This window comes from Triticum aestivum, chromosome 4A (assembly GCF_018294505.1).
Source record: "Triticum aestivum cultivar Chinese Spring chromosome 4A, IWGSC CS RefSeq v2.1, whole genome shotgun sequence".
Taxonomy (NCBI): Eukaryota; Viridiplantae; Streptophyta; class Magnoliopsida; order Poales; family Poaceae; genus Triticum; species Triticum aestivum.
The window spans coordinates 626,479,650-626,502,623 of NC_057803.1; the positions used below are offsets into that span (position 1 = coordinate 626,479,650).

Here is a 22,974-nt window from a genome sequence, read left to right on the forward strand (position 1 = left end):
GGGCCCTGGGGGGTAGCAATGCCACCGGAATGTCGTACCGGGCCTTCATACATGCGGGGTGGTGTTGTGGCATGTCGGAAGAGGCGGCACACGTCTCTGGGGTGTGGCCCCCGTCACGGACGGCACCGACGCCGGCACCTGGAGGGGGAAACAGACGCGTCGGGTCTACACAGAGAGGATCTTGCTGTGGATCTGGCCCGGATGTTGCTCCCCGGTGTCCCTTTGGGCCGACCTGACACAACCGGGTGGAGAGGTCCACTGATCAAAGCCCGTCCGTGCGAAGTCAAAGGGCTAGATCTCATGGTCAACCGCTCCAGGGTTAGGCGGGACGGGGGCCCTGGGGGGTATCAATGCCATCGGAGTATCGTACCGCGCCTCATACATGTGGGGTGGTGTTGTGGCATGTCCGAAGAGGCCGCACGCGTCTCCGGTGCGTGGCCCCCTCACGGACGGCGTCGCCGCCGGCACCTGGAGGGGGGAAACTACCGCATCGGGTCTACACGGAGTGGATTTAGCTGTGGGTTTGGCCCAGATGTTGCTCCCCGGTGTCCCTCTGGGCTGACCCGACACAACCGGGTGGAGAGGTCCACTGGTCAAAGCCCGTCCGTGCAAAGTCAAAGGGCTAGATCCCGTGGTCAAACGCTACAAGGTTAGGCGGGACGGGGGCCCTGGGGGGTAGCAATGCCACCGGAGCGTGTCCGGGGTGTGCCCCCCCTCACGGACGGCGCCACCGCCGGCACCTGGAGGGGGGAAACGGGTGCGTCGGGTCTACATGGAGGGGATCTTGCTGTAGGTCTAGCCCGGTTGTTGCTCCAAAGTGTTCCTATGGGCTGACCTAACACAACCGGGTGGGAAGGTCCGCTGGTCAAAGCCCGTCCGTGCAAAGTCAAAGGGCTAGATCCCGTGGTCAAACGCTACAGGGTTAGGCGGGAGGGGGGCCTGGGGGGTAGCAATGCCACCGAAGCATCGCACCGGACCCTCATACATGCGGGGTGGTGTGGTGAAATGTCCGAAGAGGCGGCACGCGTCTCCGGGGCGTGGCCCCCCTCACGGACGGCGCCGCCGCCGGCACCTGGAGGGGGGAAACGGACTAGTAGGGTCTACACGGAGGGGATCTTGTTGTGGGTCTGGCCCGGATGTTGCTCCCGGGTGTCTCTATGGGCGGACCTGACACAACCGGGTGGAGAGGTCCACTGGTCAAAGCCCGTCCGTGCAAAGTCAAAGGGCTAGATCCCGTAGTCAAACGCTACAGGGTTAGCCGGGACGGGGGCCCAGGGGGTAGCAATGCCACCGGAGCATCGTACCGGGCCCTCATACATGCGGGGTGGTGTTGTGGCATGTCAGAAGAGGCGGCACACGTCTCCGGGGTGTGGCCCCCGTCACGGACGGCCCGACGCCGACACCTGGAGGGGGAAACGGACGCGTCGGGTCTACACGGAGAGGATCTTGTTGTGGGTCTGGCCCGGATGTTGCTCCCGGGTGTCTCTCTGAGCCGGGACGGGGGCCCTAGGGGGGAAGCAATGCCACCGGAGTGTAGTACCGGGCCCTCATACATGCGGGGTGGTGTTGTGGCATGTCCGAAGAGGTGTCACGCGTCTCCGGTGCGTGGCCCCCCTCACGGATGGCGCCGCCGCCGGCACCTGCAGGGGCGAAACGGACGCGTCGGGTCTACACGGAGTGGATGTAGCTGTGGGTTTGGCCCGGATGTTGTCCCCTGGTGTCCCTCTGAGCCGACCCGACACAACCGGGTGGAGAGGTCCACTGGTCAAAGCCCGTCCATGGGAAGTCAAAGGGCTAGATCCCGTGGTCAAACGCTACAGGGTTAGCCGGGACGGGGGCCCTGGGGGGTAGCAATGCCACCGGAGCATCGTACCGGGCCCTCATACATGTGGGGTGGTGTTGTGGCATGTCCGAAGAGGCGGCACGCATCTCCGGTGCGTGGCCCCCCTCACGAACGGCGCCGCCGCCGGGACCTGCAGGGGGGAAACGAACGTGTCGGGTCTACACGGAGTGGATGTAGCTGTGGGTTTGGCCCGGATGTTGCTCCCCGGTGTCCCTCTGGGCCAACCCGACACAACCGAGTGGAGAGGTCCACTGGTCAAAGCCGGTCCGTGCAAAGTCAAAGGGCTAGATCCCGTGGTCAAACGCTACAGGGTTAGCCGGGACGGGGGCCCTGGGGGGGTAGCAATGCCACCGGAGCGTCGTACCGGGCCCTCATACATGCGGGGTGGTGTTGTGGCATGTCCGAAGAGGCGACACGCGTCTCCGGTGCGTGGCCCCCCTCACGGACGGCGCCGCCGCCGGCACCTGCAGGGGGGAAACGGACGCGTCTGGTCTACATGGAGTGGATGTAGCTGTGGGTTTGGCCCGGATGTTGTCCCCTGGTGTCCCTCTGGGCCGACCCGACACAACCGGGTGGAGAGGTCCACTGGTCAAAGCCCGTCCGTGCAAAGTCAAAGGGCTAGATCCCGTGGTCAAACGCTACAGGGTTAGCCGGGACGGGGACCCTGGGGGGGGGGTAGCAATGCCACCGGAGCGTCGTACCGGGCCCTCATACATGCGGGGTGGTGTTGTGGCAGTCCGAAGAGGCGGCACGCATCTCCGGGGTGTGGCCCCCGTCACGGACGGCGCCGCCGCCGGGACCTGGAGGGGGGAAACGGACGCGTCGGTCCCTCATTTTATATGTAAACAAAACTTTCCAATGCGTATGAAAATAATATACACTAAAAATATATTTGAAGACAGTTAATAATATTTTTTTAAAAATGTTAAGCATGTATAAAAGTTGTTGCAAAAAAAGCCACATGGCGCCTTCACCTCCCCTCTATGTGTAAAAATATAACTGATGACTATAAAAACATCAAAAATTTATATGAAATAAAAAAACAGAAAGAAGAAAAAATATAAGCTATTAAAAACATTAAAAAAATAAAAAATATAACTATGCCTACGGCTAAGCCGTCGGCATAGGTGCCACGTGGCATCAGTACCTATGCCGACGGCTTAGCCGTCGGCATAGCTCGTCCTTATCCTCAGCCGGCCCATCTCCACCACTCACTCGCCCGCAAATCGACCCGCGCCTCTCGTCGCCGCCGCCGTGCGCCTCCACACCCGCGCCGCCGCCGCGTTCTCCCCCGCCCCCTGTCGCCGCCCACTCTCCTCGCCCGCGCCCCCTGCCGCCCCCACCCGCGTCCCCTGACGCCGCCCCTTCTCGCTCTAGCCGGCGCCGCCCTCGCTCCGGCCGCCCCCGCCCTCCCTCGCTCCAGCCGCCCCGCCCCTCCCTCCTCGACCCCGGCCGCCGTGCGTGGACGCCGCCCCGGCCGGCCCATGCCCTAGCCTGGCCGGCCCCCTGCTAGTTGGTCCGACCGGCCGGCCCCCTTTGGCCGGCGCCCCTGCTGTGTCCCGGCCCTCCCCGGCCGGCCCAGCTCCGCCCCGGCCCTCCCCTCACCTCCATCGTCGGCCCCTGCCTCCAACTCCACCAGCGTGACGCCTCTCTGCCCGGTGAGCGAACACTCTTTTTTTTTCATTTTTTGCATTATTTAGCTATTGTTGGATGTATGAATGGATGCATGGATGGATATTGGATGTTGTTAGGTTGCTAGATGGATGAATATTGTTATTTCATAGTTAAAAAAGATTTTATTTTCATAGTTAAAAAAGCAACTTAAGTCACTTAGTTCATAAAATTGTTAACGAAGATTTTATTTTCAGTTTGTGATGTTGTTAAGTAGCTATGTGAGATGTGCTTCAAATTTGGGATACGATAAGTGGTTATTTCATCATCTAGCAACCGTGGAGACGACGGGACACACGGCCAAGGAAACAGGAACCACTGGGGCTTCAAGGCCATGAAGGTATATCTATGTGCATGATGCATTTTTGTTCTTCTTTACGTCATGTTCTTATGTATGGCTGACTTCTATTTGACGTTGTAGGAGGACAAGTTGAAGAGGCCGCTCTCAGACATGGAGTCGTGGAAGCTGGCCCGCGAGCGGAGTCATCGCAAGGAGGGAGAGAGCCAATACTACGGCAAGACCGAGGAGCACCTGGGGTCTTACATTCATCACTATCAGGAGTTGCATCCGGATGTTCCTGTTGCTGAGGTCGCCCAGTCTCAGATCGACGACACGGCGGTGGTGGCCATCCAGGGGAAGAAGAATGGCCGGTATCCGTGTTTCGATGGCTTGATCACTCCTTCGATCTCGTACACACGGCTTCGGGCTAGCAACCCGAGCCAGTTAGAGAGTACGGGGCGTTCACAGACTCCCTTAGCCCGCCAGCATGCTGTAAGTACTTCCTCCTTATCTTTTTTTATCTTGCATTCTCAGTTTATTTTCAGCATTGCTCACTTAGAAACAACCTAAATTATGTAGGCATATAAGGAGTTTGTCGAGCATAGGAATCTCGAGGTGCGGGAGTACTTGAAACGAGTGAAGGCAAACGATGATTACAACCGTCAGATGATGACGGTTAGTTTTGCCCTCTTAAAACCAACCTAAATTTTTGCACTTTCATTCCTTCTGATCTTCTAGTTTGCTTGTTTAACTAACATTCAGGCTATGTTGGCGTCTTGGACTAACCGCACGGATCCACCACAAATGGGACCCCCACCACCACCTGCAGGAGAACCCCCACACGTGCCCACGTTCGATGAATGGGTGGCACTAGGCAGTGATGGTTCGGTTAGTACATTTGCCTAACTACTAGCAAACTAGTTCTCGTTCATGAAACACTATCATATCATATTTACCGTTAGAATCTTTTTTGAAACATGTAGGGGACCGGTGGCTCGACTCCTGCTCCGTCGACCCCAGTCACTCCGATCTGGCAGAGTGGTGGTGGTCGCGATGACGGTTTTGGCGGAGGTGGTGCTTTTGACGGAGGTGGTGGTGGTTATGGCGGAGGTGGTGGTGGTTATGGCGGAGGTGGTGGTTTTGGCGGGGGTGCTCTTGCTTGATGATTCCGTGCATGTGGCCATCGTGCCATGCCTTTCATATTCCTACTTTTATCATGTTTCATGTCTTGCACTACTTTCATGTTCATGAACTTCCATCGGTGATGATCTTTAGATGATGTGATGAACTTGAGTATGTTTAGATGATGATGGTGAACTTGAGTATGTTTAGATGAACTTGAGTATGTTCACATGATGAATTGTCATATTTCTGCATAATTTCATATTGTTCTGTTTTGAAATGCTGTCAAATGAATTGGAAAAGAGAAAACAGGGAAAATAATAAAAAAAAAAAACCATGCCTACGGCAAAGCCGTCGGCATATATACGCCCAGGACTTACCAGGGCTTGCCACGTGGCAAACTATGCCGACGGCTTTGCCGTAGGCATAGCCCTGCTGCCAGGAGAAACCAGGAGCTGCCACGTCGCAGGGCTATGCCTACGGCAAAGCCGTCGGCATAGATTTCCATCTATGCCGACGGCTTTGCCGTAGGCATAGCCCTGCCGCCAGGAGAAGCCGTGGTGCGACACGTGGAGCAGGTATGCCGACGGCTAGGTCGTCGGCATAGATTTCAATCTATGCCGACGACCTAGCCGTCGGCATACCTGCTCCACGTGTCGTCTCCTGTATCGCGCCACGTGTCGTCTCCTGAATAGCGCTGTTGACGGCGCCGTCCGTTGCCGTCAGACGGAAAACAACGCCGACGGCTAAACTATGCCGACGGCTATCCCACGGCCGTCGGCATATGCACCTATGCCGACGGCTATACTACGCCGACGGTCTGACACATCTACGCTGACGTGATCTACGCCGACGGTGCTATGCCGACGGCAGCCGTAGGCATAGATCTATGCCGACGGGAAAGGATCTATGCCGACGGCCTTGGGCCGTAGGCATAGCCCGCGAGTCCGGTAGTGATTTGTTGTTAGAACTTAGAAGTCCAGCAAAAGACCAGCACGTTAATTTATATTTAAGTTTTTTATGCACATGAGAGCGAAGGAATGAAGGGGAGCCTTGGCGCAGTGGTAAAGCTGCTGCCTTGTGACCATGAGGTCATGGGTTCAAGTCCTGGAAACAGCCTCTTACAGAAATGTAGGGAAAGGCTGCGTACTATAGACCCAAAGTGGTCGGACCCTTCCCTGGACCCTGCGCAAGCGGGAGCTACATGCACCAGGTTGCCCTTTTTTTTATGAGAGCGAAGGAATACGAGAATGAACACCTTTTACTACACTGCAGAACAAAGAATGAGTACCAGAAAATTAAGAAACCAAGTAACCACTCTAAATCACAAGTTCTCAACATAACACAAAGCTGAAGCAACTGAGAAGGCAACATTAGTCCTGACTCCAGACATTAGAGTTTAGTTGCTTAAACTGAAGGAGAAAATAGTTCAGCATTGACTCACTGATTGGTTGTTATATATTATGCAACAAAAACAAAAGGTGGACTATTGGTCACTTTGGTTCCTTAATTTATCAACTCTCATGGGCCAGCAAGATTACACTATCTAATATCAGCACAAGGCAACAAGGACAGTGCAATTATGAATTGGTGCCAGGATACAACCATACACCATATTGTTCCTCAATAGTATGTTTACTGGTAACAAATCACCTTTTAACGGTGCCATATTGACCAAAAATATACAAGCCCAAACTCTAGCAATAAACACAATCCTGACTGTTTACATGTAAATGTATAGCCCAGAACATCAAGAAATTGACTTTTCTCCCCTTTACAAATAAACTAGTTCATTAATACTCCCTCCGTTCGGAATTACTTGTCTCGGATATGGATGTATCTCCATATCCGAGACAAGTAATTCCAAACGGAGGGAGTATTAGCTATGATACAAGCAAATGCCAGGATTTGGGTATAGCCGAAGATTAAATATGTGAACACATGCAAGTTAGAATGCCAGGGCTTCCCATAGTTATAGTTGTGTGTAATGGTTATTTTTCCGCTCTCGCGTGAAACGTACTTGTCGGTAAATTTGTGCAACAGTGATAAGAAAAAGAAATGAATGAGCAAATCCTACTAGAACCAGAAACAACATGGGAGGATGCGGGAATCAATAATCAGTAGAGTGCAGAGTATTAAGGGCTCGTTATTTAGTAAGTCGTTCTTTAAAAAGAAGCTCCATGAAAACTTGTCATATGCAATAAACTGTGGCTCACATATTTGAAAGCATCTACAAGGCATATGAAGTTTTGAATATTAAAGTAAACTACGCGGCACTAGATATAATGGCGATACCTGGAGAGTAGAAACTTGTGTAAGGAAAAATGTATATGCAGTTCCTTTGCTCTGTGACCTCCTCGATCTTCATGGACTTGAGATGGATCATGTAGACGCTAGAATACACATCAATGAATATCACATTAGCGTTTTCAGCATAGCCAGCGGGTGCCGGTACTCCCGGCGCAAGGGACTTTTCCAGATCAATGATCCTGCAACGTGTCCATGATTCCACTCCATGAATCCTAGCTTCCCTTGACCACAGATGGAGCTTGAACCCATCAACTCCGGCACAACCAAGAACTCCATCTTCTGTTGGCATGATGATGATAGCTTGCTTGTAGCTATATGGCACCTCCTCAATTAAATCAAATCTATACTTATCCAAATCAAACCCAATGATACCATTGTTGCCCAATAGCCAGTAGAGTGTGTTTCCAACCAGAGCCGTCGGATTGGCCCCAACTAATGAATTCGGTACATGAATCGAAGTGATGTCACCCCATACGCCGGTCTCGGACGAGTAGACGCAGGCGGAGGTGATGAAATCAACCCGGCTGCTGAACACGAGCGCCACGAGGAACGGACACGAATGGTAGTCGTTGTGGTCAGCCGCGCAGAGAACCGCCGCATTGTACTCAAGGCCCTTCTGATAGGCCTGCTCGAGCCGCGGCAGGTAGCGTTGGTCCCCGGTCACAAGGTCCCACACGAGGAGCTCCCCGGCGGGACGGCTTTCCAGGAGGGCGTGACCGTGGCGGCAGTCCAGGGCCCACCAGTCGTCGTGGGACATCTTGGCAGCCTTGGAGACGGCAAAGGTGCCGCCGGTGGGGACGAAGAACGGAGGCCCCGGAAAGTTGAAGAAGCCGAGGATAGGAGGCGTGCCCCCGTGGAACTCGCGGAAGCGACGGAGGAAGCCGACATCGTGGACGAGGACGCGCCAGTGCTTGGAGACGAGGGAGGCGCGGAAGAGGTAGATCGGCTCAGGAGGGAAGCGTAGGAGGATCTCCAGAAGAAGGTCGTCCGGGGGAAGCGGGAGATGAAGCGGCGGCGGCGGCGGCGGCGGGCCGGGCAAGTCGATGGCGAGCTCGTCCATGTCGCTTGGGAGTTGGGGGGGAAAAGGATAATGCAGACAGGTTTTCTTTGATTTTTTTATCCCACGTGAGACACAAAGTTTATGTGTTTTTGTGAAATCGACCTTGAAGTTTTATCCTAGAAACACAAAACTTTCTAACTTATCTAGTCCTCCCCAATCCATCCACTCGAGTCCTTTGCGATTCTTCAAAAAAATCCAAAACTTCACTTTTTTTTTTCTGTCGACACTCCTCTTCATTCTTGCCATTGATCGACTGCAACGCCTGCTCGAGGCGGCGGCGCACATAGACATCCTCAGGCCATCGCTAGAGAAGGAAATCAAGCTACAAGTGAGCCTTTACGTCGATAACGTGGTCATCTTCACCAACCTAGATAGAACGCCATGAGATCGACATGCTAAAGGAGATCCTGCATGGTTTTGATCATGCCTCCAGCCTGCATATGAACCCGACAAAGTCATCCATGGTGCCAATAAGGTGCACTCTCAACAACGTGCTCAAATTTTTTACCGGAGAGATGGTGAACTTCCCCATCAAGTACTTAAGTTTACCCATCACCATCAATAGAACTAGGATTGTGCACATGTAGTTCATCCCTCATAGGATTAGGGCGAGGCTCGTCGGTTGGAAGGGCCGTCTCATGCCGTTGTGGGACGGCGGGTGCTTGTTCGGTGCGTCCTCTCTGCCATGCCAGCCTTTGCACTCGTCCCACATGCTCGGAAAGAATAATTCAAAAACATCAGCAAGGTGCAGCGACGATTCCTTTGGGTGCAATACGATGAGCTCGCCGGTACAAAATGCAAAGTAAAGTGGCAAATGGTCTCCTCACATGGTGGATTGAGGTGGCCTCAGCATCCTCAACTTGATGCGCTTCAGCCGTGCGTTGCGGCTGCGATGGTTGTGGCTGGCCTGGAAGCACTCTGATAGGCCCTGGGTGGGAATTGGCACGCTTTGCGATGGCAAGGATCGAGTGGTCTTTGCTTCTGTAATAATGTGACGATTGGTAACAGAGCCACTTCAATATTCCGACACTACTTGTGTGACGAGCACGCTGGCTCGGGGGCGGGACGACTCGTTGAGGGAGCGCAGGGGCGACGTGGTTCTACACGCGGTGGCGTGTCACGGACATCCTACTTGGGGCACGGGGCGTGTTGTGAGGTCGGGCGTGGATCTATGCGGCGCGGGTGTCCTAAGCATGCGACGGGGCCAAACAGCACAAATATGTTGCGTGGGCTCCGTGGGAAGGGCGTCGTAAGGGCAATGCAAGAAGTCGTGCGTTGGTGCTTCTACGCGATTGTTTTGCCGGGGCGTGTCAAGAGCCCTGGACGACGAGCAAGGACAACTACGTGCAGTGGGGCTCTAGATCTGGTCCCGGCGGGTGCTCTGTGGCGTGTGTAGTGCGCGTTGATGGTGAGCTCATCCATGTCGCGCGCTTGGGAATTGGGGGAAAAGGATAATGTAGACAGTTTTTCTTTGATTTTTTATCCCACGTGAGACACAAAGTTTTAGTGTGTTAGTGACATCGACCTTGAAGTTTTATCTTATAGAAACACAAAGTTTCTAACTTATCTAGTCCTCCCCAATCCATCCACTTGAGTCCTAACTCTGTTTGCGATTCTTCGAAAAATCCAAAACTTCACTTTTTTTTTCTGTCAACCCTCCTCCTCTTCATTCTGGCCACTGATTCACTACACCGCTTGCTCGAGGTGGCGGCGCACATAGACATCCCCAGGCCGCTGCTAGAGAAGGAAATCAAGCTACCGGTGAGCCTGCACATGAGGTGGCGGCCCTCATCTTCGCCAGCTCGGACCGCCATGAGATCGACATGCTAATGGGGTTCCGGCATGGTTTTGGGTGATGCCTTCGGCCTGCACATGAACCCGACATAGTCATCCCTGGTGCCGATAAGGTGCGATGATGTCGATCTCAACAGCGTGCTCGAAAATTTTGGGGGGAAGATTGTGAACTTCCCCATCAAGTAGTTAGGCTTACCCATCACCATCAATAGGACTAGGATTGTGCACCTGTAGTTCATTCACGACTAGGAATGCGATGATGTTGCATTTTGAATTAGTGTTCTGTCAAATTTTCGGTTCGATGCAAAATGTCACGAATCGTGAAGTGGTGGCTTTCCATTAGTCATGACGGTTCTGTGCATTTAACTCTGGAAAAGAAAGAACATAGATAGGTCAGGCATCATACTACAGGGTCATCTAATTAAAATCACAGAACTAGGTATAAATGGACCAGGTCACTCAAACTTGAATGTGCTTTTCTCGATAACAATATTTCACTGTAATATGTCATGTATACATATACGAGCAATGACAACTACAGGTAAAGGACAGAGTGTATATAACGAGAGTTCCAAGACGAATAATATCATGTATAATTAACACTGGGATTTAATCAGAGTTCGGACTTTGGAGCAGCAGAGTGCTTGCAGCAGCTGTAACTAAGACTGAATCTGGACTTTGAATTCACTAGCACATTTGGTGTCCCATTGTTAATCTTCTGACCAATCTTTCTCAGGGCATACACACCTATATTTCTCTCGTCGTCTAAAAAAATGTATTTCTCTGCAATCATCAGCATTTATGCGGAAACTAAATGACACCGCCATCAAGCAACTTCAGGCTTTTCAAGGTGATACACACCAAAAAGTCCAAAGTCCAACTATTAGGAGTAGAAGCCTGCATGCAAACTTGAAGCATTAAACTGCTTATGACACATACGCTTCAAGTTCAGTAAGTACAAAGTCAAAAGCTGAAATTAGTGGCTCGTGATGAATCAGAATCAGAACCGGAAGAGAGAAGCCTCTCGAAATTGGTTTAGTGACTCATGATCAATCATGACAAAACATGCTATCTGAAGTCAAATGCTGCCAGACTGCCAGTACCATAGAAGAAGGGTTACCTCAGAAACAAAGAAACATCATGTGTGTCGTAAATCTGAACGTGTCTAGAATATCTGAAAAATTGGTTTCGGCACTGCGTCAGTGAATTCAGCACAAATGAGCTACACGGCATTTAAGCTCCTAAAAATCCCTGGTGAATTCAGCACAAATGAGCTACACGGCATTTAAGCTCCTAAAAATCCCTGGTGAATTCAGCACAAATGAGCTACACGGCATGGATGTATCTAGAACTAAAATACACCTAGATACATCCTTTCTCCGACAAATATTTCCGGACGGAGGGAGTAGTATACAAATCAAGATAGCATGCAATGATTATTTAGACCAGTTTTGCACGTCAACGTCACATTTAGCGTATAGTTGAGGGCTTGAGGCACACATAGGACTGAATCTGCACCAGTAAGTTGTTTCTACATCATAACAATGGACAAAGAGCCTAGGTACCTGCACAACAAGCAATCTCATCAGCTGAGCTCATGACAGGCAAAAGCCATTCCAAAACAGAAATAGGAGAACCGTTATGCTGTCTCCATATCACAGCATCTCAGTAGCAAGAACACATGGAATGATCAAAGGAACAATGAACTGAACCAGTCATGTGAGGTGCCATATTTGTATCATTTGGTTTATAGTTATACTTTTGGCTCATGATGAGATTACTAGCAAATTGAAATTTATCAAAGCCACACAATTGGACCCTGCACATCACATATGGAGGATTGGAAGTGTGGACCCTTATATCACTCTGTTTTCTCTAATGCAGACTTCAGCTCTTGCTTAACGTACTATATAGCAAAAGTATATTGAAGAAACGATATAAAACTAACTGACGATAAATTACATCACTAGTAGGGAGCACATGAACACGGTGAAGTGTGCAGATCGATGAAGAAGTGGTTCACAATTACAAACTTCCAAGAGAGGGGCCTGGGAGATACTCATCTAAGGCTAGAGAAATATAACTAATGGTTTCTCTCTCAAAACATGGTACTCCCTCTGTAAACTAATATAAGATCTTTTAGATCACTAAAGTAGTGATCTAAAAGATCTTATATTAATTTAGAGAGAGACTAGTTGAGAAAGAATATGTAAAGGAGCCAAATGAGTACGCCATTCCCAGTTCAAACTGCGTTCTGTGTTACAGATAATACAGAGAATATTGATAATGTTGATCCGTTCATTTAGAAACATGTGCACATGTACTAGAAGAAAATGTTGCATCACCTCTTGAAGCAACAACGTGTGGTAGCAGATATGACGGCACAATCATCTCAAGTGCCATTCACAGTTCAACTTGATCATCTCCAGCACCGGTGATGATTCCTATGAGAAGAATGAGTCAATAAACAAATCAGCAGCGAGAGGATGTGTGCATCTATAATCTGTAGAGTGCAGAGTTTGAATGGCCGCTTAAACATTCATTAAGCAATTCTTTAAAAAGAAGTTCCATGAAAACATGTCATCTGTAATGGCTCGTATATTTGAAAGCATCTGCAAAGCAGATACACTTTTGAAGATGAAGTGAACTATGTGATATCAGAAATAATGGCAGTGCGTCAAGTGTAGAAACTTGTGTAAGGAAAAACATATCTGTAGGGCCCCATCGCTGCTGCATGGACTTGAGATGGATCATGTAAATGTTAGGATGCACACCAATGAAGATCACATCAGCATCTTCAGCATAGCCAACCAGCTTCATTGGAACCATACGTGCCGCTGCTACTACTTCTGTTGCAAGAAGTCTCTCCAGATCAATGACCCTGTGATTTGTCCATGATACCACCCCATCAATGCTAGCTACCCTTGACCACAGATGGAGCTTGAATTCAATAAGTCCGGCAAAACCAAGTCGTCCATCTTTTGTTTGCATGATGATAGTCTGCTCGTAACAACTATATGGCATCTCCTCAATTAGATCCAAGCTATGCTTATCCAAATCAAACACAATAATGCTACTCTTGGCCAAGAGGTAGAGTGTGTTTCCAACCAAAGCTGTCGGCTTCAACTGAACTAATGAATGTGGTACTCGAATAGAAGTGATCTCACCCAGACGCCGGTCTTGGACGAGTACACGCAGGCGGAGGTGATCAAATTTACTTGGTTACTGAACACAAACGCAATGAGGAACTGGCGAGGGTGGCAATAGCCATAGTTGACCCCACGGAGAATCGCGCCATTGTAGTTCCTGTCAAACACATATATTGTGTCACGTATATGGTGGCGCATACCTGGTGGCGTACAAAGTTAGGAGAGGTAGAGTAGACATAGGTTGTTACCGAATATCTCATCATGTAACCTGTCTCTCTTATCTCTTGCTCTCCAAGATGTAATCCTCTTATCTTCCTAGAAGATCTCCAACTACATTGTATGCGCTGTTGCCAGGGAGGTGCGCCCCTGATTATATAACATGTAACGCGTCCCTCACATCGAGGTAAGACACTTCTGCCTATTCGCACATGGTAATCAGAGCTGCCTCTTCACAACTCATCTAGGGTTCCAGTAGCGATAGCCTCCATGTCTTCCTCTGCCACCTCCCACTCAAGCCTAAACGGCCAGGTCACGGAGAAGCTCTCCCGCACAAATTATGTGCTATGGCGGACACAGATCACGCCGCAGCTGAGATGGACCGGTTTCTTTGACTATGCCGACGGCACCATGCCGGAACCAGCTAGTCTTCTCGTCACCAAGGACAAGGACGGGAAGGAGACTTCTGAGCTCAACCCTCTCCACCCCATCTGGGTCAAGGAGGACTAGCAGGTGCTCAGCTACCTGCTCAGCAACCTCTCCAAAGAGGTGCTCATCACGGTGACGGCAATCACCACCGCACACGCGCTCTGGTCGGCGCTGGCAGGCATGTTTTCGTCGCAGTCCTTGAGCCACGTCAACAACATCCGCACCGCCCTCATCAATGTCCAGAAGGGCAACCAATCTGTCGCCGCCTACTTCGCCTCCATGCGCGGCCTCGCCGATGAACTCGCCTCGACCGGCAAAGCCATCCAGGACGATGAGCTGATCTCCTACAGCCTCCATGGGCTGGACATGGACAACCAGCCCCTTGTCTTGGCCCTCGACGCCCGCATCACGCCCGTCTCCCTCGACGAACTCTTCGCCATGCTCAGCAATTTTGATCAGCGCGTGGCCCAGTTCCAGAACTCCGGTGGCCGGCTTCAAGTCTTCTGCAAACGCGGCCACGTGTGGACGTGGCGGCTACTCCTCGCGCCACCGCGGTCCTTCTCGTCCCAAGGGCAAGCATGGCAGTCCCGACAACTCAACAGCTCCAGCTCTTGCTCTGGGCGCCCCAACTCCACCAACACCAGGGGGCGCCGTGGTGGCTACGGCAAGTCATGCCCCGATGTCATCCGCTGCCAGATCTGCGGTAAGCCTGGCCACACAGCCAAGGACTGCTGGTATAGGTTCGATGAGGACGACGCATCTTCTGAAGAGGATGACAAGGTGGCTGCAGCCGCGGAAGGAGCATATGGCGTGGATACCAACTGGTACCTCCACAGCGGCACCACAAATCATCTCACGGGTGAGCTCAAGAAGGTGACTCTCCGTGAGAAGTATCAAGGGAAGGATCAGACCCACACCGCCAGCGGTGCAGGTATGAGGATACATCACATAGGTCATTCAGTTTTTCGTACCCCTTTCCGTAAGATTCATCTTCGTAAAAAATTGCATGTCCCTAGCGCCAAAAACCTTCTGTCTGTTCATCGCATCACCATTGATAATCATGTTTTCATTGAGTTTCATCCTTTTTCTTCTTGATCAAGGATCAGGCCACTAGGCAAACTCTCTATCGAGGTAGATGCGTTCGAGGACTTGATTCGGGAGTTTTGAAGATCAAATAAACAAGCTTGTGGTGCTATCAAGCTTTCGTCCACACGATGGCACGATTATCTAGGACATGCCTATTTTTCCTTGGTTGAACTTTTGCTTAGGAAGAATAAGCTCCCGTTTGTTGGTGAGCGTAATATTGAAACTATTTGTGATTCTTGTCAGAGAGCAAAATGTCATCAATTGCCTTATCCCATCTCTACTAGTGTCTCTACTAAACCTCTGCAATTAATATTTTCTGATGTTTGGGGTCCTGTCCCTAGCTCTGTTGAGAGACACACATACTACATTAGCTTCATTGATGACTATAGCAAGTTTTCTTGGATCTATCTTCTTAAGAAAAGATCCGAAGTGTTTCAAGTGTTTAAAAACTTTCAAGCACTCGTTGAACGCAAGTTTGACAGCAAAATAATTGCTGTCCAATCCGACTGGGGGGACATATGAGAAACTTAATTCCTTCTTTCAAACACTTGGCATATCCCATCATGTGTCATGCCCCCACGCTCACCAACAAAACGGGTCAGTTGAGCGCAAGCATAGGCACATAGTCGAAGTGGGTTTAGCTCTTCTAGCAGGTGCCTCAATGCTACTTGAATTCTGGGATGAGGCTTTTCTCACTGTCGTACACATCATCAACATGCTTCCCAGTCGTGTCATAAACAATGAAACTCCCACCGAAAGATTGCTTCATGTCAAACCAGATTATACATCGCTTCGTGTCTTTGGGTGTGCATGTTGGCCAAATCTCCGTCCTTACAACACTCGCAAACTCACGTTTCACTCAAAACAACGTGTTTTTCTTGGGTATAGTGCTCAATTCATGTCCCGAACCAGAGCTCTCCTGCGAGCGCGCACGGGTGGCGGCCGCTCCCACCCTCTCGGCCACCCCACCGTTGCCTGGCGGCCCAGCCGTCATGCTGACGCCGCCTCCTCCCTTGCTGCCCACGGGCTTCAAGCCGGTCGTCATCCTGCTGCCATCCTTGCCTTCTTCCTGGTCAGATCTGGATCTTGACCTCCTACTTCTGCCGCCGCCGACGACGCCGGACCTACCCGCCCAGGTTCGTGCCACACATCGCCCGTGTCACTGATGCTCCCCATGCCCACGGCAGCTGGCGACTGCCTAGCTCCAGCAACGGCCACTGCGATGTTCTGAATGCCCACAACAGCTGGTGGCTACCCCGCTCCAACGACGACGGCCGTTGTTGTCGACACTCTCGTCCCCGTGGCGGCTCCATCCCTCCTTCGACCGGCTATGTCCCAGAACTCGCATCTGTCACCATCACGCTTTCTCTCGACCGAGCCTGGGCCCATGGACCCTCCCGCACCACCGCTCACCATTGCCGCACTGACGGCGACTGTCCTTGCTTCCCGCAGGTCAGACCCGACCATAGGAGGGAGGAAGGCTCTTCCTCAAGCATATCTGGATCTCGTTGCTCCGTCGCTTGTTGGGCGCCCCTGCCTACCCGGCGACCAACCTCATACACTCACTACTCCTGCACTGCGCGACATTGCTGGAGGCGGCCGGTTCATCCCGCTCGTGCACCCGGGTTGGGGGATTGGCGTGGATGCTTCCATCATGATGAGGCGGTTGTCGTTCTCGAGTATGAGCTTGCGGGCTGGAGACAGTCTCGAAGGGGCGCCGCTCACCGCCTCCCACAACTTTCCATCGCTCCCTTCCATCAATGTGTCGCCGCCTCCTCCGGCGTGTCTTAGAGGCATATGCTATCGGTGCCTGTGTCGAGATCATCGAGCACTCTCATGCAGGGATCCTATCCGCTGCAGGAATTGCCTCCGTTTCGGCCACAGTGCTCATCTCCACCGTGCAGAGCAACCCATGAACACTACTAGGGAAAAGCTTATAGGTAGACGCTTACTAGTAGCGCGGGTTTATAACCCTCGCTACTGCTACTTACTAGTAGCGCCGGTTTATGCCCCCCGCTACTACTAAGTTAATAGTAGTAGCGCAGGTTTATACCCTTCGTTACTACTAAGTACAAGGTAGGTGAACTCCCCATATCCTCGGCCGAATCCCTCCTCTCTCCCTCACTCTCCCCCCTTTCTCCATAGGCTCTCCGATGGTGCTCCTGCCCAAGCACACCTCCTCCTCCATGGCGCCCAACGAATTCACCTCGTCGCGTCGTTGGCATCCAGGAGCTCGCCCGTCTTCCCCCTCGCCTCTATGCCACCACGACGGAGCACCTCACCACCAGCGACCAACCCCGCTGCTACCTCCATCCCCTTCCTCTCTCCCTCATTTTTCTTTTTTCCCCTCTCTCTCCCTCTGGTTTGACAAACCCTCCCATGTCCTTGCCCGTGCAGGTCGTCGCCATGAATGACCAGGAGTTCACTGCCTTGGCTACGAAGAGGAGCCCCGCGCCGCTGCCTTGCTCAGCCATGGATCCGGACCCTCTGTAGCAGTCGTCACTGGATCTGGTCTGCCGCCGCCCTTCCGCACCTCTGGCGACGCCTGCTGGCGCTGGATCGAACCATTGCTGCCATTGCCAGCACGCACCTCCTTTTAAAAAAAAAGGCTTCATGTGGTTCACAATTCCAAAACCTGGAGATTGTTTGAAGATTTTTGCTTTCTGCTCCATGCCAGGGAAAAAGCATACTCATCTGAAATCCTGAAGCTAGAACTTACGTTTGCACAGAGTAAAAGCACTTCGTCGCAAAGACGATGGCAGCTGCCATGCCCATCACACTACCAGAGTTGAACTCCATGCATTACAGAACATAGTGTTAGTTAATTACCAAAAGAAAAGAACATAATGTGACAGTTTTTCTCTGGGCATCATAGTGACAAGTACACACACATGCCATAGGGGTCTCTGAAGAAAGCATAACACCTTGTAAAAACCAAGAAAAAAAACCTAACAGATCCGTTCTACACGGATGTGCTGCAGCGCATCATCGAGGCACAAATGCACAAGCAAAGGGCAGTAAAACTTGAACAGGCTCTTCTCATCAACAGTATTTTCACAGGATGAAGTACATTTTAGCAAGCACTATTGCTGTTGGTCAACATCACACGATTAATTCCTGAAATTAGCAAGTTAACGACCCATCTGTCAAGGAGTAGTACTCTGTTTGCAAAGAGACAAGAGAACATTTGATTTCTAGTGAGATTTATTGAACCCACACAGTGAGAGCATGAGTTCATATCTGAAGATTGAACTGAAACCTTCCTGTCATTGTGTTTTCTCAAATAAAAAGACTCCAGATCGTGACTGATGCAACTATACAACAAAAGGATATCAAAGAAATGATATAAAACTGTATGATATGATAAACTGCATTGTGGTAGCACATCAGCATAATGAACTACAAACTGTGCAGATCCAGAAGGAGTGTCTCACAGCTCCAAGAGAAAAGGCGAATAAAGTCAAACTAGGCGATATAGTCACATTATTCAAGGTTCTAGATGTATTGTGCGTAGAAATAGATTTTCTTTACCGCTGCAGAGAATATCGATCCATGGCTTGCAAACAAAAGAATAGACACATAATAACACAGGATGTCATATCACCTCTTCAACCAACAAAGCGTAGCAGCAGATGTAACAGCACAGTCATCTCAACTGCTGTTCAATAGTTAAGCTTGATCTTTTCCACCATCAATGGCAATTCCTATGAGAAGAATGAGTTAATAAACTAGTGACAATAATGGGCAAGAAAACAACTGATAAAAGGTGGAGACACTTAACCGAAGCGATTGTTATAAATCTCACCTTGCACAAAATACTAGCTTTTGCTACAAGGAAGAACTAAGAAATGACATGTATTGCAAGATTTAAATAATTCATCAAGACAGTGTACATCATCTGCCTCAAAACGAAGAATACGGTATTCAGTAGTTTACTTAACCAGGAAGCATTTTTAGAATTGTTTTGGTGTGAACCCATTCATTGTTACAAGTCCAGCAAAAGAATAGTGCATTAATATCTATTGAAGTTTAGTATGCAGGCATACCAGAGTGAACAACTTTTCCTACACTTCAGAATCAAGAATGCGGGTCAGAGAATCAACAAACTAAGTAACCACTCTAAATCCCAAGTTCCCAACATAACACAAAGCTCAAGCAAACGAGAAGGAAACATCCAGAGTCCATAAATTAGAGTTCACTTGCTTAAAGTGAAACAGAAAAGAGTCCAGCATTGACTCGCTGATTGGTTGTTGTATATTATGCAAAACAGAAAGGCAGACTTTTGGTCACTTTAGTTCCTCAATTTATCAACTCTCATGAGCCAGTGAGATTATATTATCCAATACCACAACAAGGCAATAGGGACAGAATAATTATAAATTTGTGCCAGGATACAATCAATCAACCATACAACTATATTGTTCCTCAAGTGCATGTTTACTGGTAAGCATATCACCTTTTAACGGTGACACATGACTAAATGTACAAGCCCAAACTCTAGCAATAAACATAATGCTCAGTTGCTCAGTGTTTAGATCTAAATGTATAGCCCAACTGAACAACAAGAAATTGATGTATCCCCTGTACAAATAAACTAGTTCATTCATATTAGTTATGATACAAGCAAGTGGCTGGATGTGCGTCTGGATGAAGAGTAAAAATGTGAAGTACATACAAGTAAGAATGCCAGGGCTTCACATACATCTTTTAGTTGTGAACGGGTTATTTTCACAGTGAGGAGGATACGGGAATCAATAATCAGTAGAGTGCAGAGTATTAACGGTTCATCATATAATAAGCAATTCTTTAACAAGAAGTTCCAGGAAAACTTGTCCTCTATAAATGAACTATGGCTCATATATTTGAAAGCATCTGCAAGGCAGATACAGTTTGGAATACTAAAGTGAACTCTGCGACATTGAAGTAATTAATGGTGGTACCTGGAGCGTAGAAACTTGAGTAAGGCAAAATGTATTTGCAGATGAGTTTGCCTGACACCTCCTTGACCTTCATGGACTTGAGATGGATCATGTAGATGCTAGGATACACATCAATGAAGATCACATCAGCATCTTCCGCATAGCCAACTGCCTCCGCTCGAATATCTTGAACCATACACCCCGCCACTACTTCGGGAGGAAGAAACTTTTTGAGATCAATGACCCTTTGGTGTGTCCATGTCACTACCCCGTCAACGCTCACCACCTTTGACCACAGATGGAGATTGAATTCTTCAACTCCGGCCAAACCAAGCCATCCAACATCTGTAGGCATGATGACAATCTGTCTTTCGTAGCTTTCTAGCGCGTCATATGGGAACTCCTCAGTCAGACCCAGCATATGCTTATCCAAATCAAACTCAAAGATGCTGCAGTTGTCCAACAGCCAGTAGATTGTGTTTCCAACCAGAGCCGTGGGCGTTGCCTGACCTAATGCATATGGCACAAGAATCGAAGTGATCTCACCCCAGACACCGGTCTCGGACGAGAAGACGCATGCGGAGGTGATGAAATCTGTCTGGTGACTGAACACGAACGCCACGAGAAACGGGCAGGAATGGCAGTCGCCGTGGTCGGTGTGCCCAGCCGCGCACAGAACTGCGGCATTGTACTCGAAGCTCCCATGAGAGGCCTGCGCGGGGGGCGGCAGGTAGCGCTTGTCACCGGTCATGGGTTCCCAGACGAGCAGCGTCCGGTTGCGGCAGCTGTCCAGGAGGACGCGGCCGTGGCGACAGTCGAGGGCCCACCAGTCATCGGGGAACACGGTGGCGGTGGAGAGCGCGAAGCCGCCGGAGGTGGGGACGAATAAGGGAGGCCCTGCCTGGTTGAAGAAGCCGAGCACGGGAGGCGTCCCGCCGTGGAAATCGCGGAAGCGGCGAAGGAAGCGGGCGTCGTGGACGAGGCCGCGCCAGTGCTTGCAGACGAAGGAGGCGCGGAAGAGGTGGATCGGCTCCGGCGGGAGGCGGAGCAGGATCTCCAGGAGGAGATCGTCCGGGGGAAGCGGCGCGGCGGCGGCCGCCGTCGAGCTCGTCCGTGCCTCCATGGGGTTCGGGGGTTTCGGGGAAAGTGGGTGTGTGTCGGCTTTGGGCTTTGATAGAACATAATAACTGGGCCGTGGTGTTTTCGATTCTTTTTGGGCCGTGGTTTAAGTTAGACCTCGCACTCCAACCAAGCTCTGTGAATGTGTTGCTCAAAAAAAAAAAAAGCTCTGTGAATGTATTTTTAGGTTAAAATCCCCGAACAATTTTAAAAAAAGCTATCAAAGTAGCTGAATTATTCTCTGGTGCTCAGTAAACCTGCTATTGGACGGGATCAGACATTCTTAGAACTAACCCCTCTTATATATACAATAATAAAAAAGGTTTCGTTTGGTATACTTGTGTGCTAAGTATTCTCATTCTTTTCCTATCAATGAACTTTTCATTATTTTCCTTCCACCCCTCATCAAACAGATAAAAATGAAACGCTTCCAAAGCATCACATTGGCCAAACAATTGACCAATCTCAAAAGCATAATTTTCCTATCAATGAACTTTTCAAATTAAGTTATGAATAAATATTAAAAAACATGAACAGTTTTTTGAATGTCTCCAGATATTTTTGAAAATTTTATTTTTCGGAAAAACATTGTTTTAATTTTATGAATATAAGGAAAAAGGAAGACAAATAAAGAGAAAGGGAAAAAACGACCCCTCCCCTCCCTGAAAATCCAGGAAAGAATGAAAAAAAGAGGAAGAACGATGCACTGCGGTGGCTAGACATGGGTCGGCCCATACCTGAGCTCTCCTATGCGAATGGCCGACTATTTGCCACAACTAGCGGCAAAAAGGGAATTCGTCAATTACTTGTTGCATGATGTGACAAACAGGAAATCAACTTTTTTACTCTCTTTCCTGTCCGGTTGTAGATGCTATTAAAGATAGGCCTAGATTCTAAATCAGCTAATAAAAGACTGAACTGGGAAAGGGCTTATAGGTGAACCACAATGAGTGGTGAGCGAGGCGTGACACCTGCCACATCTATTTTGAAATGTTTGCACATGCGTGAGTTTCGACCGCCACTACTACCTTAACATCAGTGGCGGGCGCTCTGCCTCGCCCGCCACAGATAAAATCTTTCATACATTTTTTTTGGCATAACTCACCTGTGGCGGGCACTGGCGGGCGCCCGTTTGATACGTCCATTTTGCATCTTGTTTTTCTATTGATATTTATTGCAATTTGGACTTTTATTCCACTTTATGATACAATTTTTATGCATTTTCTCTCTTATTTTGCTAGTTTCACATGAAGGGAGAGAGATTGTCGGTAGCTGGAATTCTGGACCGGAAAGGGCTATATCGGAGACACCTATTCTACACAACTCCATATGACCTGAAAATTGACGAAGAATTATTTTGAAATATATAAAAATTATTGGCGAAAGAAACATCAACAAGGGACCCACCAGGCAGCCACAAGCCAGGGGCGCCCCCTGGACTTGTGGTCGGCTAATAAAAGACTGAAACCATCATGTGGTCACAATTCTGAACCCTGGAGAACATCTGTAGATTCATCTCAAGCTAGAACGCAAGTTTACCGTGAGAAAAATTGCATCATTACCACAAGATGTTGCCCATGACTGGTAATCTTGGTGATTAGTAGCAAGATGAGATTATTCTACCCACACAATGATAGCATGAGTTCATATCTAAAGATTGAACTGAAACCTTCATGTCATTGAGTTTTCTTAAATGCAAAGAATCAAGCTCGTGGCTGATGCAACTATAAAACAAAAGGATATCGAAGAAATGATATAAAATTGTCTGATATGATAAACAGCATTGTGGTAGCACATCACCTCTTCAACCAACAATCGGTGGGTAGCAGATATGAAAGCACAATCATCTCAAGTGTTGTTCAACAGTTCAGCTTGATCATCTCCAGCACCAATGGTGATTCCTCTGAGAAGAATGAGTTGATATGACAAATCGGCAGCAGAAGGATGTGGGTATCAATAATCTGCAGAGTGCAGAG

The 22,974-nt window shown here is 49.5% G+C and overlaps 1 protein-coding gene across 2 annotated transcripts; it reads right to left on the reverse strand.

Annotated features, from left to right (window-relative positions):
- Positions 1-17,762: 17,762 nt before the first annotated feature.
- Positions 17,763-21,038, reverse strand: LOC123082729 (uncharacterized). Of its 2 annotated transcripts, XR_006439103.1 has the most exons (3): positions 19,901-21,038; positions 18,565-18,664; positions 17,763-18,077 (listed from the first exon to the last, which is right to left on the reverse strand). XR_006439103.1 is itself a non-coding variant. In XM_044504994.1 (2 exons), exons 1-2 carry the CDS (start codon positions 21,000-21,002, stop codon positions 18,630-18,632), a joined length of 1,137 nt encoding a protein of 378 aa, XP_044360929.1. In that variant the 5' UTR covers positions 21,003-21,038; the 3' UTR covers positions 18,085-18,629. The 2 variants fall into 2 exon arrangements, 1 of the variants encoding a protein (XP_044360929.1); XM_044504994.1 differs by lacking the exon at positions 17,763-18,077 and having other exon boundaries at positions 18,085-18,664.
- Positions 21,039-22,974: the final 1,936 nt, after the last annotated feature.